Below are 18776 nucleotides of genomic sequence, written 5' to 3' on the forward strand. Positions count from 1 at the left end.
GATTTTCTATAATTGCAAGTCACCGTAAGCAAGAACGACGGCGGTAATTTGTCCTTCATGCACACATACAGTCGAGAAACGGGAGGAAAGCCACCGAGGTAGCTCAAATGCTAGTTCATCGAAGGCGTTACGTTGTCATTTCAGCTCTCGGCGGCGGCAAGCTGTCTTTTCTTTCACGTTCATTCCCCTTTTTCTTTTTATTTGATATTACAATAAAAAAGATCATTTCACTCTGTTTTTCTTGTCTTCATGGTAGCCAGGCTGCAATTACCATAGCGATTCCCTCCCATCCGGCGATAGCTAAATACTCTAAGGAATTCAAATAACCTCGTTCAATTAGAATTTGGAATATTAGAAGTCTTTCTTCTATAGTTATGTAATTTGACTGATTAACTGATGTGCCAGTAAATAAGACGATTCTCCCGATAATCATGCGACCACAAAAGGGTTGTTACGCTCACAAACACTGCAGGCCTCGCCTACTTGTGCATGTATTCCATAGATGTGCGCATATGTGTACGTTCTATCGTCGTGTGGCTTGCCCAAGGATCTTATTTACTTTCGTGCGCCAACTGGCCCAACAGCGTAATCTTCCTGATCGCTCGAGGCGCATGCGAAATTTGGATTGTTCGGACACTACCGCCATTATCAAAGCCCCCCCCCCCCCCCCCCCCCTTTTCCATCCCGCTCCCGTCATCTCTCTCCGTCCGTACTAGTCGGGGGCGCCGGAGAACCATGGCACATGGCGGACGACAGTAGTGAGGAGGAGGTGAAGCTCGAGCGTGACCGGAAATTCCGCGATAGGACCCGCTCCAGTGCGAAGCAAGCGCCTCTGGTGTGCTTCTTACGAGGGGACGGCTTCACGAACACCGGCGCCATGCGCTTCCCCCTGAGCACCATACCCAAGGACAAGTGCACGCACATCGTGTACTCTTACCTGGAAACCGACAACAAGACCGGAGACCTATTATTTCGTAAGAAGGGCCTGCACGAGGAAAAGGGTGAGTGAGCCATATTTGCGTTTTACTTAATTCGCACCTTCATTTTCCTGTTATTGCTTTTCTTTTCGCTTCCTCTTGTCTTTCAATCCCTTTAGTCCATTTTCCCATTATGGGGTAGCTAGCCAGATTTTACTCCATAAGCTGCCTGTATTTTTGGGTCATTATTATCTCTTTCAAAATGTTACTCTCACCCTCACTCGTACGTTCACTGATAGGTGAAGGCGCTTATCAGGTGGTAAATTTAAAACACATTTTATGACCGTACTTGTGCGTTCTCATTCTTCGGCATAATTTCTCTTATTAAAAAAGATAAATATAATGAAGCTGCACAGTAAGGAAAACCGAAGATTTCACTCGTTATGCTTTTTTCTTAATGCAGCTCTGCTGAGGAAGCTGGCCTCAATGAAAAGGAAAACGCGACATCTGAAGGTTCTTTACAGCTACGGCGGTGGGGCACACTGGAGCAGCTTGCTCAACCGATTGCGCTCGGACAAGGACATGGAGAAGCTGATCAAGGAACTCGACATGTTGCTAAGAGAAATGCGACTGGACGGCATCAACTTTCACCTCGAAGGACCCGGCCCTTCTAGCTGCAGCAAGAACGACGCTGACAGGGTCTTACAGTTCGTCAGGGTGATCACGGCGAAAGTCATCGCCTTTCTTGCTCGTTTAAGAGAGGCCGAAAGTTCCCAGCTAAACCGCAAGCGAACTTTTTAAAGCTTTAGTGCAAAAGCGGCGCCCTGTTGGGTGGTTTTGTGTCATCTGCCGTAGGTCGGTGGGTCGAGGGAAAATTGATTTTAAGCAAGTGGCATGTCACCTCTAGACGAACTGTATTTAATGCTGTAAAAATGGGTGCTACGGTGAGCGAACGACTTTTGCAGGAAGCGACGAGTCGCTAGCTGTGCAGCTTGGTACATAGTGTGAATGAGGGGGTATATACAAACGAATAACCCGAAGGATTCAACGCGAAAATTTACAGTTAACGTTTTTTTCTACTTAGCACGCTGTTTCTCAGTGATAGTGGCGCTCTGCAGCTGAGCGACACGTCGTGGGTTTCATTCCCAGCTACGGTGACCGCATAACGATTGGGGTGGGCTTAATAGAAAATGAAAAAGAGCAATTATGAGCAGACGTTGGTGATGTCTCGAGTATTGTATTCATTTAATGCGACAACCACGGGCTCTTCTTCTTATTATTATTATTATTACTTTTGAAAACATATATGCATGTATTGCCTGCTATGGTGATGCATGCACGCACGCCACCAGTCTAGCAGTCTTCGTGTTGCAGAAGAATCCGCACAAATTGCCACGCGAAAGTGCTGCGCAGTATAGTTCAGCGGTTTCCGCGTCCGTCTCTGTAAGGCCATCAGTTAGATACCCGGTGGTTACGTGAGATGTAGTGCCAACGGAAGATCGCGGAACGACAGATAAGACAATGACACGTCGTTTCTCTGTTGTGTTCTATACTCTATTTCTTGTGAATATATTGGACATGCTGGTGGATGCCTCCATGATCGTTTACGGCAAAATTGTAACAATGTTGATAAACTGGCGGCACCGTGGCACCATTTTCTCTTTCGTAGTCGTGCCCCGTCTGCTGTACGCCTCATGTAATGCAACACAAACTAGCCCATCAGTCTGTTCTTTCGAATTCCGGTGATTGCCTGAAATTAGGTTTTCCCCTGAGTGGAGCTGAGTTTGAGGAGGTGATCTGAGAATGACGACGTAACGAAAAGGGTGCACGGTCGGACTTTAGAGTTCTCACCGCAAGACGCTGCTGGAACGAGATTTGTGTTCGTGTTTATTAAACGCAGCTAGCCAAATCACGTGGGCTACTTCACTGAGGCCTCTCATAGCCTCAGTGGTGCTTTGTGACTTTAAATCGCGCGAAGAAACCAAGTTTACTACCAAAAAGAGGCGTTCGCGGAACCAGTAAAACCCGTGTGCAAAAGCCCTGTCAAGCTTTTAGTGACGTTGACAACTATCTCGACCAGGCACGATGTGCTGTCCGCGGACGCCCTCCCCAGGAATAAATTCCGTTGAAAGGCGATAGTGCAGCGCTTGCCGCTTGTTGACTGCTGATACGATTGACAGGAGCGAAGTGGCGGTGCAGTTTAAAGGAGAATCGATAAATCTATCTACACTAGCCGATATTTCCCTTAATTATGCCACCTGGCGGTGCCTGCTCAAAGTAGATTAAAGCTACTCATCTATTATGGTACAGAGGGAGAACAAGTACGCAGCTCAGTTCGCCGCTCCACATCGTGCTGGGGTTGTACGAGTGTGACCAAGAGCCACTAAAACGCGTGCAGTGAAGCGCGGCTTTTAGTACATGATGTGGTGGCGATTTCACACATGGAGTTGTGTTCTTTTCACATGCCGGCTGTCCGGGACAATGTGTCCAAGTTTGTGTGCCCTATAGCGCTCGGCAACGATGCGCTTTGATGGCTCTGTCATGCGGCAATTTTATCCTTTATATATGGCTAGGGTACCATAGAAGTTTCGTGTAGGCACAAAACGCTATTATCATCAATGGATCATACCCCCGTAAGCACTCACACCCGCGTAAGCAAGCAAAAAATACGGCTCACAGTCCCGTAAGGGTTATCGCTAGTCACTTTGCATGGATTAGTTGCAGTGACACCACCCCTGCGATCGTTGTGGGGGATTTGAGTGTAGATATGTCGGGGACGAAAATGGAGTGGTTTACGTGTTTCGCGTTGCAGACATGTCGCTCGCGATGCCACGCCGATCCGGCCCAACGATCCGCCCAGCCGCGTACGTGCGTCGTTTTGACATTTTCAAAGAGTGTATCTGCAGTTGCGAGTACGCCGATCAGTGTATACCGTAACGACCATAAAGCCATTGTGACCATCGTTACTAAGTGACAATGAGTGATGCAATGAAGTATTTACCACAAGTTTGGTTACCACGATGTTTACAGCTCCACTGGTCATCCACCTTCGCAGGGCGGAAAGAACTTAACTTTTTTTTTTAGCTTTTTTAGCGCTCGGAATACGCAACTAGCGAAAGCCGTTAAACGAAATTTAACTTACCAGCCAGGTGTCAGAAAATGGCAAGGCAATGTTTGTTTAATATAAGGCAAGCACAGGAAAAAAATTGGGTAGGCTTAATCAGGGACGCCGCAGCAGCCTGGTACGTACAGGCAGACGTACAGCAGACGCTGTATGGGCATAGAGTGCAGAATTGACGTAACCAAACATACAAGGCACACGAGGTACCGCTTACATGACTAACTTATGTTACAGCTAGATGGCATGTTACGGTTTAAGTTGGCAATCGTGCTTTCTCACTCTTCGTAGTGGACCTGTTTGTATTGATGAGAGTGTTTGGCCTCTCGGACAAAAACATGGCCTCCCTACTGGTGGTGCCCGAGACTGCACCTTGACGCTCGAGCCTTCCGGGGTCGTAGATGGTAGTTTTTTCTCGCCCCATCTGCACCATACGTGTGGAACACTGGATGCCCATAGCACAGCAAGCGTGAAATTTCTGCAACGGAGTGCACAATTGCAGGCCTTACAGCTACTGAAAAGCACCAGTTGAGTTTGATAATAGACGCCTACTACAGCATAGCGAGCTCTCTCAAATGCGACCATTGCTACTGGGTTGCACAAACGTACTGCCGAACTACGCTTCTCTGAACGCCACGCGGGAGGCTATCTCCGAGTTGGTCACGTGCGCACGACAAGGGCGTCATCTTTGCACGCGACACATGAATGATCAATAATGACTTCTTTCCTCTGCACACCGATACAATATAAATCGCATGACATCAATTCACGCATTAAAAATCTTATGCGTTTAACTTACGAAACAGCTAGTTGAGGTTCTGCGATGTAATCTTGCAATCGTTCCCTCGTTCAATTCGTAGTGCGCCCGCCGTGGTCAAATATGGCGGGTGTGAATCGGAATCCTTCTGTCTTGCTGCCCGAGTTTATTCACGCCATTTAGGGACCCTGTGCGTCGAACGCGTGGGGGCTATAACCGCGACCACGCGTCTGGCAAAAGCTTTTCAAACTTGAACATGTTATAACGCCTGACGAGCACACGTTCGAGTTTGATGAATTATACCTACTATGACTGAGGTCTTTTGAACGCGGTCACTTCCGCTGCAATCGAGATGCGCACTGCCGAGCTATGCCGCTGTGAACGCCGAGGGGTAGGCTCCATTTCGCTCCAGTCGGGTCATGCGCGCGCAACAACGGCGCCATTTGTGCTCACGACACATGAATGATCAAATAATGGATTGTTTTCTCTACACAACGATACAAAAATATGACGCCTGGCCAATACGGTTGCAAAGGCATGAGCGCTAACGCTGTTACACGTTTTCATGACATGCGGTTTTAACAAGCGAACCCCTCTGACCGATTTTAAAGATGTTTTATGTCAAAAAAATGCTACAGCCTATTTGTTTATTTATTTACAATGGCTTACAAGCCCATTGAAGGGCACTGAGTAAGGGGTAACAGTTTCTGCAAAACAGAAAAAAAGTTAGCGCCCAGTAAAAAGGTAACAAAACAAAGGTTACACATAGTACGGTGGAACATCATTATACCATGTTCTCAAAGAGCCTATTCAGGTTATCACAAAACGTTTGGCGGTTTGACAAGGAACCAATGTGGTCCAGCAGACTGTTCCAATGTGCAATGGCGCGAGGCAGTGATGATGAGTTAAACGCCTGGGTTTGATCATATATCTGCATAAAACTGAGCGTGTTGTGAAGGCATTGTCACGTGCGCACGGGCGCATGAATCGGCAGACGGTGACATATATTGATGTAAATGTACCTGTGAAGCAGATAGAGAAGAGCGATCACGTGGCGAGTTTCTAATCACTGAAGTAAAATGTATTTTTTTTTAAATTCCGGTAATGGGCTAGAAAGATTAAAACTTCTTTCTGGACGAGTTGGAGCATACTTGACTTAAAGATTGCAACAGTGCAAACACATGCATTCACATAGTGACAAGGACGAGACACAAGCGCTTGTGTCTCGTCCTTGTCAGTTTGTGAATGCATGTTTGCGCTGTTACAATTGTTGAGTCGAGGCTAGAAAGATGGTCGCAGTTACGCGAGATGAATCTGGCTGTTCTGAGCAGCTTCCAACATGCTGAAGAGGTACTCTTGATATGGTGACCACGTGAAGGAAGCGAATTCTAGCTGCGGACAAACCTAGGTCAGGTATGCTAATTTCCTCCCATTAAATGGGGCGACGAAAGTTTCTATGCAGATAACCGAGAGAATTGCAAGCTTTAATAGAGATGGCTGCAACATCCGTAGCCCAGGAAAGATAAGATGTAAGGTGGGCGCCAATATATTTGTACAATGAAGAATTACAAGTTATGGTATTATGAATGCAATAGCGGAAACCGAGTTAGTGCGTTTACGACTAAAAAAAAGTTAACCTGCACTTATAGGTGGGAAGGAATGGTTGAAAACTTAAGCACTTGCTCTCATTTACACTGACTACATGCAGCAATTCAAGATTGTAATGTTTCCGCAACATTAAGTTGTTATACCAATTAACCTAGCTCTTGTGCGTTGCTGTAGCAAAAGGGAGTGGGACCCCCGTTTTCTTAGCTTCTTCTTTCCAGCCAGCAGCTGCTTTCATTGAAGTATAATAAACATGCTACTGAATGCTTCAGATTGCTGTTGCGATTGTAAACGTGCTCGTAGGCATCAGCTACTGCCTTTAAATGCACCTTGTAATGTCACACCAGGCTTTGAAGTCTACGGGGCGATCCGACCTGCTGCTGTGTACGAGGTCATGGCCGGGTGGAATTGCGCCCGCACCTAAATGAGGCTGAAGTACAAAGAAACACTCGTCTGCTTATATTTGGGTACATGTTAAAGAACCCCGTGTTTTCAAGATTAACACGAAACCCTTCAATGTGGTACCACCTCTATAGCAGGCCCAGTGTTGCTATGGGACGCTAAAACTCATGAAAAACCAGCGAGATAACGAGTGTGGAAGTTGTTCTGAATGTCATGTAATTATTTCACAAAACATAATGCCCGTCTTGGTTTTGTTCTGACAGAAATTCCGGCTGGAGGTAGCCGACCACGATGTCCTGCTGACGATGCAGCTTCCCGCCTGCCGCGATTCCAAGTGTGACCATGTGCAAAAGAGGGAACTGGCCCGGTAACTATAACAATTTAGGCTTCGGAATGCTTCCGCGTATGCAGTTTATTGTGAACCTCGCTGTTGATAATTTTCTAACGCGGCGCGACCGTTTTTCCCGCTGAGGTGGGCCGTAGGAGCCGGTGTAAACCAACTGCACAATTCATTGAACGTTGGGGGGCCAGTTCCTTAAGAAGGTCATACATGTTCGTTTTAGAGCTCGGGATAGCAGAAGCAGGGATTATCATTCTAAGCCCCTCTTACGGGTTGAAACAAAGCCTGAACTCGATCAGGAGTCAGCCATCGGTCCCCCCGGAAATTTATGTCTTTTCGCTGGACACGACGCTGGTCATTCAATTGCGGCTCGTTATGGAATGTTTTTTTATATTTAAAAGCAGAGTAGAAAAAACTAAATTTGAAAAGCGTGCATTGGTCATTTACAGCCATATTCCAGCCTAGCGGATAGGAAGCCTACACGCTGGATTGACTTGTGTGCACGCCTCCATATAGTCTGTTTTGTACAGGCTTGTTCTGTAGACGACAGGGTATCGTTGATAGACCTGCCAGCAAGACGCACACACCAAAGGAGGCTCACATAGTGAACGCGCCAAATCGAAAAAAAACGAAAGCTGGAAGCACGTGAACAGGCATCAAGTAGAAATTTAGGATCAAGTACGTGGTTGCTCAGTGTCTATAGGCTACTGAGTACGAGATCGCGGGACCAAATGCGAAAACACCCGTGTAAGGAACCCCAGGTGGTCGAAATTACCGGAGTCCTCCACTACGGCGTGCCTCATAATCAGAAAGTGGTTTTGGCCCGTTAAACCCCAGAATTTTTAGAACCGAAAGTGGTGTTATAGACAGTGCCACATTCTCTTTTTACGCCTAGGAGGGGAGAAATATTAGTTACCTATTATTTTAATGAGGGCAAGAAATTACAGATTTTCATCCAGCTACCTGTGTACCAGAACGCTACAGCGGTAACCTCACCGGAGCTTCATAAAAAGCTAAAAAAATGGCAGGTCCCAAGTACTGTAGGAATTGGTAGACGCGAAGCTTTTCTGATGTAGATCCTTGTGTTTAGGCCAAATCTGTAGACGTCATGTGATTTTACGTCATCGTATCTAGAATGTGCAGCTCTAGAAATGCCGTACCTACGTTAGTCAGATGCATGTGATGACACTACTCGTGATGAAACAATTAACGAGAATGAATTAGTTTCATTATGCAAAAAAGAAGTGAGGCGTGCAGACAGGACACACGAGTAGAGAAGTGGACAACACGAACGCTTATTTATTCACTAATTCACTTATTCACTTAATTCACTAATTCACTTAACACTTATTTATTCCTGAAGCGAAGTCAATGATCGTTACTGCTTAACTATCGAGCACATACATGCTCTAGACTGTTTCCATCGCTTTCTCAATACCGAGACACGGTTGGTCTCGCAGTCCAGTTAGCATTGTGCAAGTGTCTATATCTGCGGACAGACGTGAACCATAACGCTTGACGTTTAAGGTATCTACGTTCCTTGCAAAAGCAAGATCAGTTGCGTCTCCCAATAGAAACGTTGAGAGGTAGTAAACTACCGATGTGAACCCCACAAGCGACATATAAACCAGCGTCACCACCCGAGTGTTTCCTCTGCAACTACCTCCGCGCTAACGTCACGGCTGTTCTTTCTGCTTTCCCTCTTCATGCTCCGGTGATGTGGAAAAGACCCCGCTAAGTCTGCTCGGCGATAAACCGGAGAAAGAGTCAGTGATGTTAGGACCACATTGTACGTACACCCGAGCGGCTGTAATGTAATAACATTATAACAATCGAACACCCGTGGCCCAAGTTACCCGCCTGCCCTAATTTCAAATCTCGTTAGCGCTGGAAAGCCGCCGATTATTTTTTTATTGATATGAAAATAAAAGAAAGAGGTGTCACCCTTTAACGGTTGCAGATACTCCTCCTCGCTTAGTAGTAACAATAATAAAAATTTGAAAAATATTGTGAAAGCGAACCACGTCTTAGGGCCGAATATCTACGGCAGCGTCTTATACACACAAACATATAGAGATAAAAGAGAAGGACAGGTTGTACCACACTGAGTTTTTCATATACGCGTATGCTAAGTTAAAAAAAAAACATACACAGTGCCGCGGTGCATTCTGGGATTAGCAGCTGCACAGATTTTATTTAAGATTCTGTTGGCCATAAGGCCGTTACAGAGCGGGATTAAATTCATGACAAATACGAAACTGGGTGTTACAACAATAATAAGTTGTGAAACATACAAACTGGGTGTTACAGAAGTAAATTACATCGATTAGGCGTCAGTCATAGAAAACGGGTAGAATGCAAAATTTGAGCAGTAGTTAGGAAATACGAACTGGGTGTTACAACAGTAAATTATATCACTGAAGTGTCAGTCATAGAAAACAGACAGATTTTGTGCCATAATACTCCTGCATTTCGAAATTATATCAATAACGTGACATTGATAGAAAACAGACGAACTAATAATTTAAACACTAATATAACACATTGGCCATCACGTTTATAATTAATAAAAACACTCGAATTCATAAAACAGACGCTACGCGGTATATGTATGAGTTGACAAAAAATTATAGATATAAAGTGTGGAAGCAAAGAGAAATATTCAGTTTTGTAATGACGTCATTATGCATTTTACGAAGGTTTCAGCTGAGGTGAACTGCATAACCGGTGATGGCAGGGCGCTCCAGTCCCTAATAGTTAGAGGCAGGAATGGTTATGCATATGCGTCGATAAGTAGCTGTCGCACGACGAACACTGACCCATGTTTTTTCCTGAGAATTCGCTTTTTTGGGGAGCTAAGTAAGCTGCAATGTCGATGTTAAAATGCTGTTTAGAAAGCAAAAATAGGAATTTTAGCCTTCTGATTAGGCGCCGCTGGAATAGAGGTGGCAGTTGAAGCAGGTTTAAGATCTCTGTTACCGAGTCGGTGGGGGAATATTTGGACAAAATAAACTGTGCAGCCCTTCTTTGTACCCTTTCGTGTTCTTTTATAAGAACCACTTGGAACGGGTGTCATATAATACTTGCGTACTCTAACGATGGCCTCACATAGAAACGCGGTTAGTTTGACAGATGTAGGCGCAAGCTTCAACTTCCTGCGTAGAAACCAAAGTTTTTTACGGCTGCTCGTAATATCTGTGATATGCGTTTTCTAGCTTAGGTTCGTGGTTATAGTTATTCCTAGGTATTTGAGTGTATCAAGTATAGCGAGTGTACAGGAGTTCACAAAGTATTTGTGATCGAGGGTGTTCTTTGTTTTGTTGGATACCCTGAATACAAGTGTATTTTGTTCATGTATCTTCATTTTACAGTTTTCACACAACATTGCAATGGCAGCAATAACGTCACTCAGCGATTTTTTTTATCATTGATGTCGTAAGTTTTCCGGTAAAGTAGACAATCATCTGCGTACAAACTTACGGGAGTACCTCCACCAATAACGGAACTGATATTATTAATGTACGCCAAAAATAAAACAGGACCTAAGAAACAACCCTGCGGTATGCGTGAGCTGAGAGTTAGGGTGGTCGGTTTTATGCCATTCACTTCCACATACAGCGTTCTACCGGACATGTATGCGTGGATACATTCTACCAAATTGCAATTAATTCCAAATTGTGCCAAGTTACTGATTAATAGAGAGTGAACGACTACGTCAAAGGCTTTACAGAAGTCTAAACAAATCGCGTCAGGTTGTTTTCTGTTATTGAAAGCGCTAGAAAAGTCGTTCATGGCTTCCATCAGCGGCGTGGCGGTAAAGAGGCGTTGCCTAATCCCGTGTTAGTTTGGGAAAAAGGTTTTGTTATGGTTCAAAATAAGTATATATGAATTTGGATTTCGAGATAATATACTCAAGTAGCTTGCAGCAGACACAGGTCAAAGATATGGGGCGATAATTTTCAATTTGCTGCTTGTCACCTGATTTATGTGCTGGGATTACTTTTGTCACTAGCCAATCATCCGGAAGTTGCTTTTGAGCGATTGATGCAGTAAATATTATTTCCAAGTAGGGGGGGGGGGGGACTACCCATTCCGCATATCTTCGTAGAAAGGCGTTCGGTATTTTATCCGGGCCAACACGTTTTTTTTTCTTCGTCCATGTCTAAAATAACAGACAGAATTCCTTTGTACGTTACTGTTATGTCCGGCATTGGTGCGAAATGGTACTGATATCGAGGAATGGGCAATGAACCAACTTGATCTGAAGCAGCAAAAACTGACTGAAAATATGAATTAAATCATGGCGATATCACCGCGGGGTCAGTCACAAGCGCATTGTTTACGACTACGCTGCAAGATTTGCCGTCACTTCCCGATAAGTAGAGCCAAAAACGTCGCGGGGATGATTTCATGAAGTTTAGTAGGGTTTCTGCGGGATATTTATTTTTGGCTGCTGTTAGCATGTTTAGAAGTATCGCTGACATGCTGGATATTTTGTGACCATTTGTTTTCGTTTTCTGTCTTTCGCGATTTCACTTAAGGTGGATGGCCGCGCGGGTAACCGATGAGTTACGTTTGTGGGTCTTTTTGTCTGTAGCTGGCATGAAGCTGTCAATCCAATTGAAGACAATAGTTTTAAATTTAGCCCACATTACCTTGGCGTCAGACTCACTACAGAATCGATCTAAGGAGTATGAGAGATAACCAATTATACCAGTGTCATCGGCTTTCGAGAAATTAGGCACACACGATAAGCCGCGCTGAAGAAATAATGCACACACAGAGATACGAAAGTCAAAAGCAAGCTTCCTCACATATTAAAAAAAATATTATTCCACACATAATATACAATCGCATATAAATACAAATAATCCAAGCTGTTCTTGTTTACTCTGTGGTTACTTAGTATGCGGTGCGGCATCTAGTACTATTTAAGAATGTCTGTGTCTTCGCCAAAAAAAAAAAGAATTCTGCAGTGCCTTCAGTGCTTTAAGCTGTTTTCGATGCACAAGGTACCGGCGATTTTGCGAGTGAGAACGCTCGGTGAGGATCAGTTGAGCGTAGCCCTTGCTGTAGCTGGTGTCGATGCGTCGCGTGTCTGGGGCACTCGAAAAGCAGATGGTGACCGATGCCCTTGTCGTTATCCCAAGATCAAGCTGGAGATCTCGGTGGCTCGTTTTTTAAAGCATTTTCCACAATGCATACAAAGAGTCACCGATTGTTGTGATCGGTAAATATGACCCCCGGATTCGTCCTAGGCTAGCCTAGACTTCTGATCAGGTAACTGGGCACTGAAAAAATTTCGTTGTGTGGTCTCTGAAGGTCACTTTTGCAGCCACACAAGATAACATCGGTTAGTTGGGGTACAGACCAGGGCATATACCGGTAAATAGGTACGAGCGCTCCCGACCAATTGAGGAATCGTTATGGAACCTCAGCTTGATGTCCTCAGCGTGACAACGAAAAGGTTCAGTGCAAAACCGGAGGACGTCTGCCCATTTTTACGGCAGGTAATCCGCTGCAACACGTTTCGAAGACACGAGAATCTACAGGCGAAGCAGACAATAAAGAGAGAGTACACGACTATATCATCAACACACTGCCTGTATATTAGGACGCAAGCAGGCTAGTATAGCGAGGTTTCTGGTATCCTGGTGGTCTCTGTTTTGGGCTCACGGACAAGAACACCTTTTTTGTAGACTATACAATGTTCCTTTTTAAAAGAACTGATGTTGGTTTCCTCTTCTCTTGTTTTGCTAGAGCAGCTAGGAGATCAAATTTTGTTTACTGAAACCCTTTCACCTTACGGATTTCAGCAGAACGTTTATCGGTAGACTGGCAAACTGCGCTTCAAGGGCATGTTTGTAATCTGGTGTTGTTATTTTGACTTGTATGTGATAACGCTATTTTATTATAACTACGTTGTATATTGTTATATGATATATGTGGCAACTGTATGTTGTATGTACCACATATTCAAGAGCAAAGGACTAGTCGAAAAAAAAAAAGAAAAGGAGGCTACGGGCGCTTTGTTACAAAGTGAAGAAGTCTGAGCTTAACTCCTTGACGAGCATTACTACTTGTAATGCGAGCGGCACCTCGTAAACTTCCAATTCCTGCCTTTTCTACTTATGCAGCTCAGTCTTTCTACGTGTGATGATCGTCATCTCAGTGTTTCATGTCTTCATGCAGCTACATAGACTACTTTTTCCTGATGACGTTCGACTACAAGTTGGACGACCTGTCCAGGACAAGGATCACCAGCGGAGTTCTACAGTTCGAAAACGGGCGACGTACCCACATTGATACAGTACGTAGCGAAGAAGACGTTTGATTATGATACGAACCCTTTAGTTTCAGTAATATTGCAGCACAACCTGACAAGCATTGACCGCTGGCTCGAAGTATATTGTAACAAAAACAACTTACCCGTTCCTCTTTTGCACAATAAAAAATAAATGTCTGTATTTCACTTTCACCTATGTTAACAATAAGTCGTGCAAGACTCTGTGAGATGGCACAGACTCACAACGCGATGTTGACACTAATGTTGACACAAACTGCGCAACGCTTCGAATTTAGTGTGTACCAGCAAGGATAAAAAAGAAAAACAGGAAATAGCAATGAACCAGGGCATCTCCTTTAGTAAACTCCTCCCCTACTTCTCTTTATCCTTGCTCCTCCTTTTTACTCAAGCTTATAACTGAGGCCCTAGAAAAAGCCAGGAGGAAGGTACTTTGCAGAAAAGCGCGGAAACCATTGTGAAGAACGCGTCTCGTCCACTTGGCCTTGTGCGGAAATGTTCAATCATCTCTTCCAAGAAGATTAGAAAGTGATTCCAGCAACGATGCCTTCTTATGCGTCCACTGCGGAAGTGAAATTTTGGAAACTTTTATACGACGTCCCTCCTTAGCCTTATTGAGCCAAACGTCGTCAAAGGGAACTTGAAGTGGCCCTATGTCGTATGTCAATGAATCAATCGTAAAATCACTTTGCTGAAGAAGTGTACCTCAGACAAGGCACAAGCACAGAAAACGTCACAGAAAACGATATGAATGTGCAGTAAATTTGACTAGGCTATTTCTAAACGACAGGCGATACGTCTAGCGGGGCTCCATTTCCACAACTAAAAGATGGGGAGAGAGGTCATTGTAGACATCAAACCATGACACGGTTTAATTACCCTCGCGAACCCTATCGCTTTTCGGCATTTTCGCTTGCCTCTGTATGCCTCCGCGGCCACAAGTGGGTCGTTCTCTTCTCTCACAGTGGCACCGCCAAAATCACTTGGAAAAAACACAAGTCCTTGCCGCTGCATTTTCGTTCGCAGGAAGGCTGTGTGTATCACTGGACCCAAGCCGGTTTACAGAAGAGCCAGATAATACCGGGAATCCCCACCTACGGGCGCTCTTACACGCTTGACAACCCGAACAAGCACGGGCTCGACGAAAGCCTCAAGAAGTCCCACCCACTCGGTTATGGTGCAAACTTTACCAAGGTGGACGGATACATGAATTACATCGAGGTGAGCGCCAAGGGTGCTTTTTTTGCGTGATTAAATATTGAAGGCACGTTAGAGTGCGCACAATGTTGAAACTATACCCAACACTTTCGATATTACAAGTTACTGGGTAGTGCGTGTGTGTTTATTGCAATCTGGTCAACCAGTCTCCCATGCCTTCACAGATAAGGGAAGTATGACGTCTGCCACGGGATAAAATATGCGGGAGTGCGGGGAGAGCTACTGAGCTCACAGACAACAATACACAGTGCATCCGCAGTTTTAATTCGATATTTTTATTGATAGCAAATACATCTAGCATTTTAGCTGATTGTGACGATTGTACATTATTACACACTGTAGGTTTTGCGGTGTACATCGCTTTGCTCTTTTTTCTTGCCTAGTTTCTTTCTTTCTTTCTTTCTTTCTTTCTTTCTTTCTTTCTTTCTTTCTTTCTTTCTTTCTTTCTTCCTTTCTTTCTTTCTTTCTTTCTTTCTTTCTTTCTTTCTTTCTTTCTTTCTTTCTTTTGTAGTAGCTTGTATGAGCAACGCCAGAGCGTCAGAGGCCTCACATATCGCGGTAAATTGTAATGTTGTTATGGCCCCTAGCACGTGGTGGTGGTGATAAACTTTATTGAAAGGGGGAAGGGTAAAGGGGGACGTGGCGGAGGGATTGGGCTCAAGTAAGGCCCTGGGCCTACTTGGCCTTCTCCGCCCAGCCCACCATCTCAGGCTGTCGGTCGACGTCCCCGGAACTGAGCCAGGCTATCCAGTCAGTCTCACTGCTGACGGGGGATGAGAGAACGGGAGCGAGGTACATTCCCACATTATGTGTGTGAGTGTTCCTGTTTCTGAACAGAGCCTACATTGGTCGCTTTCCTTGCCCCCTGTGATTTAGTTTATGTACTTTGGGTGTGGGTATGTGTTTGTCTGAAGTCGCCGAAACGCGACCGCTTGCGCTTTGTCGAGTTGCTTGGCCGGTGGTGGGAGCGCGCGACGCCTCAAGCGATACCGATGGGCTATTTCATGATAAGTCTCACAGGGTTGCTCGTGTCTCTCCTCCTCCTCTCACGTCACCGCAAATTTATTCCCCTCATTGATGATTGGCTGATGAGGCTGTAACTCGAGGCGTTTGCCTGGGCACAGGCCGAGCACTTCTGTCGAATCAATTATAGCTATCAGCTCTAAACTGTTACCTAAACATACGTGAGACCAAGGTACACTGCTGGCGCAGAAATAAAAGAAAACCAAGGACGAAAGCAGCACTAAAAATGGAGTGGCATGGGAACACACTTGGTTTGCGTTAAAGAATTGACCGATGTTGAAACAAGGGATTGTGTTTTTACTCTGGAAATAGAAGAAATACGTTAGTTCTTTCCGGGTAAACGCTTGTACAGAGCAAAGCACAGATGCAAAGCTTCGGCGTAAACGCTGAGCTGCTGAAGAAGCACTAGTCCCGAGCGGCAAAATGTGACAAATTTCCACTACCGTTTTCAACTAGCGCTGTAGTTTCTCGGTGGGAACATAAATTAAAATTGCATAATGCCAGTTTTTCTACAGAAATTGAGTCTTGCAAATAGCTTTGCCACTTCTTGTAGTAGAGTTGTTCATCTGAAACGAAACTCTAGCGCCACCAGTCAACAAATCTAAATTTAGTTTTTAAATGAATCAAATTTTACCTGCGTTATTTTAGTGTCAGTACAGAAAAAGCGTTGTTGTATTCTCAGTTGTGCAGCATAATGTTTCTAGGCTAGAGCTTCCTTTGAATAAGGAGCCATTTTATATTATTATTTAGGCACATGTAAGGGTCAATATGGTCGGAGCACATAGGGAGCAGAAAAGCTTTTTCCTGTGGCCCCGAATTCTTTAACTTGGATGCTGTCCTCCACTGGTTGGATTTACGAATGTGCTCGCTCTGCCGCTGTTCTTCATAAAGGTAACGATATGTATTTTTAAGCTTTCTCATCATGATGAGCACGGTGTAATGTGGAAGACTGGGCGACGCGGAATTGTACGAGTATATATATATATACTCCTCGGCGTGGCTGAACCGGGCGACGGCTGCGTGTTTTAAACGCCCTGCACTGTGGCCGCAATGCGATGATCACGCGCTATTTAACCGCTGTATAATGTACTCAATGGTTAACTTGTTTTTCAGACATGCCGACGTGTCGTATACTTCCACTGGCCAAGACAATGGGTGAACTTCGCGGCGACTCCTTACATTCACTACCAGGACCAGTGGATCAGCTACGAGGACAGAGACAGCGTTAAGTACAAGGTATACAGACCCACCGTGAGAGGTGGCAACATTGCGCCGTAGGCTTAGCTGATGAAGAGGCCTTTTCGTTCAGCATGCGCCTCGTTTGCGGAAGGCGGATTGTACTTTAAGCTTCATTATCTATTTTAATAATTAGTCTACTCTCGTGAAATTAACAAAACAAGTTTTCAGAAATTATTTAATGACTCCGAACTGATTCACTGTTTTTCGTTAGTGTCCCTTCAACTGATATAGAAGTCCCCCGGCCAGGTACTCTGCTGCTTGTGGGTGTTCTCGTACCGAAAGGGGGCTCGAAGACGTGGTTATGGAAATCATTGAAAAGGCATCTTCGTATGTGAAGTTCTCTTCAACTGAAAAGGGATTAACTGCGAATTGTGTGCGTCTCCATTATATTGCTGATATTTAACGTCAATGTCCTCTTCCTGGCGTAACGTAATAGCGTAACGTAACCAACAGGGGCATAAGTACTTAATTGAGATACGTTTATACTGCCGCAGCGCAACAAAATTTTTCGAGAAACACAACTTTAATTTTTTTCTAAGTCAGTACACTGTCAAAAGGAAGAGCCACATGATGGCATTCAGCTTCAGAGAACGAGGTCACGTGTTCGATTTGTGGTCGGGAAGGCCGCATTTGAGGGACAGAGGAATTCAAAACATATGTGTGCTCTGATTTCGGTGAATTTTAACGCAGGCGATGCGTTTTTGTTACATGTCAGAACGTTTAACGCTTACTCTGCTTCAACGCAAGCACAATCTGCTCGTCAGGGGTATCAGTGCTCTCGAAAGCGCAGTTAAATTTTGGGACAAGCAGATACTTTTGCAAAGTGAGTCGCTCTCCCACCTTTTGTTCTTGTAAAGTACGAAATTATCCGAACAGTGATCTCTCTATCTCTGACGGGTCCTCACTTTCTATGTAGCTGTTTACAGTCGTTCAGCAGGTAATAATAATCGATGGTAATTATTTTTCTGTTTTTTTGCTGTGATTACACTCGTAACAGATAGAGTGGATGCGGAAGAACAAGCTCGGCGGAATCTTCTTGTGGTCGCTGGAGGCGGACGACTATGCAGGCAGCTGCGAGCAAAGAATACGCTACCCTCTGGTGGAGGCCGCACGAAAGGCACTGGAAGGTTACCGCCCTTCCTGAGTAAACAGTTTCGCCGCCGCTCGCTTTAGTCGTCATCAGTGAGTTTTTGTGCAGGCTATGCGTTCACTTCAGTGAAGCGATGACCATCGTCCAGCCGCCGTCAACTTGGACCCTCTTTACAGTGGCTCCTTAGTACAATGTTCTCCAAAATTTGTCGAATAAAGGAGAGTCGTGTGTTCTTAGCTTACCACAGTTATTGTGCGCCTCCTGTAACACGTATTACGCAGTAACATATAAACAACATAGGCTTGTAAAGGTCCATCTGGAACACGGTCAGTGCATTAATTTTTTTTCTTAACACTTTTTAAGGAGCCCGCACAACTGCTCAGCTGCCGAGCTACCTGTGTGTAAGGAACATAGTATCATTACTCGTTACGCAGGTGTATTTTTGGTCAGAAGGATTTGTTTGCCCTGTGACTCTGTTTGATTACCTTGAATTACCTGGGATCCACAATCATGTAGAAAACTTTTGTTTTATTGAAGTGATTGTTAGGAGAGGTTGGCGCCTTTATGGTGGCACCGGCTACTCCTTGTCACTTGGAAAACAAAACAAATTTGCGTAAAAAGGGAGAATAGCGACACAAAATGTAACACTCAGTAGAACACTTGATGAATAAAAAATATGCAGTCCAAGAGTACATGAGTCGCAAAGTTCTGTGCGTTAGTTCAATCCACGTAAGCATATATAAGGTCACATGTTTTGGACAGC

General features: G+C 44.7%; 1 protein-coding gene across 1 annotated transcript in view; it reads left to right on the forward strand.

Moving 5' to 3' along the window:
• LOC142570910 (endochitinase-like) overlaps positions 1 to 18254 on the forward strand; it is a 30649-nt gene extending 12395 nt beyond the window's left edge. Inside the window, exons 3-9 of the mRNA XM_075679209.1 lie at positions 717 to 1001; positions 1381 to 1634; positions 7063 to 7166; positions 13332 to 13449; positions 14470 to 14664; positions 16798 to 16920; positions 17921 to 18254. Of these exons, the coding sequence (XP_075535324.1) occupies positions 717 to 1001; positions 1381 to 1634; positions 7063 to 7166; positions 13332 to 13449; positions 14470 to 14664; positions 16798 to 16920; positions 17921 to 18067 (1226 nt within the window). The 3' untranslated portion in view covers positions 18068 to 18254. The remainder of the gene's footprint in view (positions 1 to 716; positions 1002 to 1380; positions 1635 to 7062; positions 7167 to 13331; positions 13450 to 14469; positions 14665 to 16797; positions 16921 to 17920) is intronic.
• The last annotated feature ends 522 nt before the right edge of the window (positions 18255 to 18776 follow it).

Source organism: Dermacentor variabilis, chromosome 2 (assembly GCF_050947875.1).
Source record: "Dermacentor variabilis isolate Ectoservices chromosome 2, ASM5094787v1, whole genome shotgun sequence".
In the NCBI taxonomy this organism is placed as follows: domain Eukaryota; kingdom Metazoa; phylum Arthropoda; class Arachnida; order Ixodida; family Ixodidae; genus Dermacentor; species Dermacentor variabilis.